This window comes from Trachymyrmex cornetzi, unplaced genomic scaffold (assembly GCF_001594075.2).
Source record: "Trachymyrmex cornetzi isolate Tcor2-1 unplaced genomic scaffold, Tcor1.1 scaffold991, whole genome shotgun sequence".
NCBI lineage: Eukaryota > Metazoa > Arthropoda > Insecta > Hymenoptera > Formicidae > Trachymyrmex > Trachymyrmex cornetzi.
This window is the reverse complement of record NW_017300345.1, coordinates 13,041-17,737: the sequence shown is the minus strand read 5'-3', so window position 1 is coordinate 17,737 and position 4,697 is coordinate 13,041. Positions and strand designations below refer to the sequence as shown.

The 4,697-nt window shown below is 44.7% G+C and overlaps 2 protein-coding genes across 2 annotated transcripts; both read left to right on the top strand.

Annotated features, from left to right (window-relative positions):
• Nucleotides 1–253: 253 nt before the first annotated feature.
• Nucleotides 254–955, top strand: LOC108770269 (uncharacterized). The gene has a single exon (XM_018521763.1). It carries the CDS (start codon nucleotides 254–256, stop codon nucleotides 953–955), a length of 702 nt encoding a protein of 233 aa, XP_018377265.1.
• A 61-nt stretch (nucleotides 956–1,016) lies between these two features.
• LOC108770268 (uncharacterized) lies at nucleotides 1,017–1,400 on the top strand. The gene has a single exon (XM_018521762.1). It carries the CDS (start codon nucleotides 1,017–1,019, stop codon nucleotides 1,398–1,400), a length of 384 nt encoding a protein of 127 aa, XP_018377264.1.
• The last annotated feature ends 3,297 nt before the right edge of the window (nucleotides 1,401–4,697 follow it).

The window sequence follows — 4,697 nt, the reverse complement described above, 5'->3', positions numbered from 1 at the left end:
CGCGGTGTCGCTAGATATCGCGAACGCGTTCAACTCCCTTCCGTGGCCCGTTATCAGGAAGGCGCTAGAGGAGAAGGGTGTCCCGGGATATCTCCGGGGCATCCTACATAGCTACCTGTCGGAGCGCGGCTTGGCATACATAAACCATGGGGAGCGTGTGGTCCGGGGACCGGTTACGTGCGGGGTTCCACAGGGTTTGGTCCTAGGGCCGACCCTGTGGAACATAGGTTACGATGAGATCCTTAGATTATACATGCCGATCGGGTGCGCGACTCTATGTTACGCGGACGACACCCTAGTGACGGCGAGTGCGGATAACTTCGAGGAGGCGCGTATCAGAGTGGAGATCGGCACCACGGCGGTGGTACGAGCGATAGAACGTTTGGGGCTTAAAGTATCGATTGCCAAGACCGAGGCCATTGCCTTTATGGCGGAAGGCATCCCGCGGGGGGCCGTGGTCCGCATAGGGGGAACAGTGGTCCCGATTGGCTCCACCCTGAAATATCTGGGCCTAATCCTGGATTCGCGGTGGACCTTCCGGGACCACTTTAATGCAGTCGTGCCGAAGGCATGGGGCCTTACGACATCCCTGGCCAGAATAATGGCAAACATAGGGGGACCTGGCGAGCGAAGAAGGAGGACATACGCGGCGGTCGTCATGTCCGTTGTCCTGTACGGTGCACCCATATGGGCGCAGACGGCGGCGGAGGATCGCGGAATCCGAGGGGCGGTGCGGAAGTTACAGCGGCAACTCACCCTCCGTGTAATCAGGGGGTACCGCACTATCTCGGGCGAGGCCGCGGCCATCCTTTCTGGGATGGTCCCCTTCGACCTAGCGGCGAACCGTCTCAGACGGTCTTATCTCCGGAGACGGGAGATTATTGCCCGGGATGGTGCGGTGGCCCCTGGTGTGAGCGCGACTGCTGGAAATGGAGCGTCGCAGAGTAATCGCTAGATGGGGTAGACGGATAGAGGAACTGCCCCCGAGTGGCCCGGGAGCGAGCGTACGCGAGGCCATGGGCGGCGATCTGGAGACGTGGACAGGGAGGGCGCATGGGGCCCTCACATACCGCATGACACAAATCATGACGGGGCACGGGGTGTTCGGGGCCTACCTGTATAGGATAGGACGGATGAACACCCCGATATGCCTATTTTGTCGAGCAGCCAATGACACGGCGGGGCACACCCTCCTGTTCTGTCCAGCTTGGGCGGAGCAGAGGGTGGGCCTCTTAGATATAATCGGAGTGGACAGAACGTTCAGGGCGGTGGTGAGGGCCATTGTGCGCTCCCCCGAAGCGTGGGCCGTTTTTGCAACGTTTTGCGAGGCGGTTATGAGGAGCAAGGAGGAGGACGAGCGCGCCCGCGAGCGGGAGCAGGCCGCTCCTCCGAACGGATGAGGCTCCGATGATCGATATGTGTGAGGAGCAGAGGCGTGTGTAAATAGTATGTATGTAAATAGTAGTTTTTAAGCTCCAATGACCGCCATGTGAGAGGAGCAAGAAGGCGTGATTTTGCAATAGGCAAAACTGTACATAGACAATTAGTTAATTTAGTAATGTAGACATAAGCTAGTTAGGCTAGCACTCGAGCGGAGAACCCGCTATAAGGAGGTAGGGAGCCTAATGACTCCAAAGGCTGGGGGGGCAGTCCGAGGTTATGCTGAAATGCGGTTCCGGACTGCCCCTAATAGGCAATGGCGGTAGTACGCTTGGGGGAGTTTTTAGTCGGTAGGCGGCCGTCTCGGTGCGTCCCTGCGGTACCTTGTACCCCAGGGATCACGAGACGGTCGAATCCGGCACTCCCGACGGTACGGGCCGTCGGGGGTCTTCCCCTCCCCGATGGGTGTCCCGAAAGGGTCCCCCTCGGGGAGGGGTATAAGAAGATTTTCTCCTCCCACGTAAAACAAAAAAAAAAAGTGTAGTGAGTTTCAGAGATAAGCATTACATCAATATTCTGGATTTTTAAAAAAGTTTCTAATTCGTTTTTGTGATTGGATAAGCCATTGGCATTCCAGATTGCTAGCTGTAAGCTCAACATTGTGTCATCTTAGAGACTATTGTAGTAAGTAGATTTAGCATAGTACTTATCTGTTCCATGAGTCCTTTCATCACGGATTTCAGTTCTTGAAGATCGCTAGATTACTGAATTTGTTGCTGTTGATAGTTATTCAACTTAGAGTTTGTTGTGTGATGTTCTTGTATCCTTTGATTGGTTGTTGCCTGTGCATAAGTAAGACCAGGACGAATAGGCTCGGAAGACCTTGGTTGTGCTATCGACCTCGGGGCTTGTGTCTGGTTCTCCGCAGCGTTCTGGTTCGTTACTGTTGTTTTATTTCTCAGAGTCGGATATTGTGCTTTACGCAATTGTTTGTATATTATGCAGCCCTTATAGTTGGCAGAGTGATTCCCTTCGCATAATACGCATTTGACTTGATCTGACCTTTCTTTGCGCAGGCAGTCTGATGTTACAGCCTGTACACTTAACACATCTCGGTGGACGAGAGCAAAAGTTTTTCGTATGGCCGTATCGTTGACAGTTAGTGTATTGCGGTATTTCGCGGGTATAGTGTGGCGCTTCAAACTTGATTTTCATGTTAAGTAAATATTCAATCGTGTATATGCTTTTATTATTATCTGCTGGTTCCAGCTCTATTGCGAACAAGGATAGGGGCTTTTTTGTCATTTTCTGTCGCATATTTACGATATTTCGTATTTTATATCCATGACTTTCTACTTCCTCCTTTATGCTGTCTATTTCTGTAGAATGATGCATATGACATAACATCACTTTGAAGGGTTTTTCTTGTTTTTTTTTTGGTAAGTATGGTATTCTGTATTTTTTTCCTTTAATGATGCAATTATTATGTCATAAGCTTCGATACTCTTCGCTTGGACCTTAACTTGTTCTTGACTTTGGACTTTAGTATAGTAATTATCTTTAGCAATTGTGTTAAGCAGATTTATTAGTGGAATAATGTTACCAACACCCGAAATGAGTATAGGTGGGGGTTTAACTGATTTGTCAGTATTTACTATTTCTTGAGATTCCTGGCTTTCCAAGGTTTCAAATCTGTTTGTTGTGGTAACTGGTGTACCTAGCCAATAGTCAACAATCTTTGTTTGTTTTGAATTACGGCTTATGTCCTTACTATTTTCCGGGCTGGATCTTGGACGTTTTTTATTTCCCGCTATTTGCCATTCGCCTTCAGGTATTGCGTTATTATTATTCGGTAGTGACGTCGTCAATCGACCAGACGTTTGACTCAGCGAATTAAATTCGCTGGAATGCTGCATTGCTACAGTTTTCTTGCTGCTGGCCGTCACGGCCGCGGATTCCTTACACCAAATCAATATGCTATAACTCGCGTTTTAACTATGTTTTCACTCGGTGTAATTAATATCGCGTGACAAATCGCAGAGTTGATCACGATATTGCTGTTTATTTGTGAGCGCATTATACTACGTCCGTACTGTACGACGGCTCGAGCGAGACTGATTTACACTTGAGAATTTTTAATTTGTTACATAATAGATTGAAATTCACTTTGGAATTTGGTAACGACAGAAAAAATTGTTTAGACATTACCATTATCAATAATAATTTTATTGAATTTGACTGATATCATAAGCCTACGTTCTTGGGAAGATATCTAAACTTTTTATCTTCGTATTCATTCTCACAAAGGAGGCATAATAATAGGCATGACGGATAGAACTTATTTGTTATCAAATACTCAATATAAAAAAAATTTTGAGCATATAGTTAGCATATTATTAAAAAATGATTATCCGACCGATCTAATTTTTAACACTATTAACGCACAACTGAAAATTCTGATTCATAAAGGAAGGAAACAACAGACTAAATCAAAAGATAAAATTAATAGAGGTTGCGCCTCTTGGTTCCTTACATCCTTAAAATTTCGGATGAATTTAAAAGAATTAGCAACACCTTTAACACCAAATTAGCTTTCACCAGTTTAAACAAATTGGACTTTGATAAGGGTACAAAAGGCATCCCCTCCTATGAGAAAAGAAGAAAAATGTAGTTCATAAAATTTCGTGCAGATCCTGTGATGTTTCATATGTCGGGCAGACAGGAAAGAAACTTAAAACTACAGTGTTGGAGCGTCGTAATCACATTAACCGTAATAATAATAATCACTCGTAATTACAAAACATTGAATTAATTTTGAATATGACTTCGACTGGGAGAATGTTGCAGTACTAGATGAAGAACGTTTCCTTAATAAACGACTAATATCAGTAATATCTGAATGTCTCCATATCCTTATGCAAAAGAACAATCTCAATTTGCGTTCGGATACGGTTAATATATATCACACTTATATACAGTCATTAAAAGACATAAAATAATTTTATCTAGTTGACTTATGTAATCCCCTGTAATTATTTATATATTAACAACGCCCCTTCTTTTAATATTTATTTCTGTGATCAATACATGTCACTTATTATACAGTGATGGGAGAAAGTTCGGCAACGGTCAAATATCTTGAAAAATAATGCTTATGGAAAAAAATGTTCAATACAAAAGTTTTAGTATATCAAGTGGTCTATTATATGGTTATGTTGAAATGACCTTCATGTGACCTTGAAGGACACCGTGAAGGTCAACTTTGAAATCTTAAATGGAAACACCAATTTTCTCTTACATATCCTTAAAGCTGGTGT

Excerpts from the sequence above, each read along its gene's own strand:
- LOC108770269 (XM_018521763.1), top strand. The coding sequence starts at position 254 with ATGCCGATCGGGTGCGCGACTCTATGTTACGCGGACGACACCCTAGTG.
- LOC108770268 (XM_018521762.1), top strand. The coding sequence starts at position 1,017 with ATGGGCGGCGATCTGGAGACGTGGACAGGGAGGGCGCATGGGGCCCTC.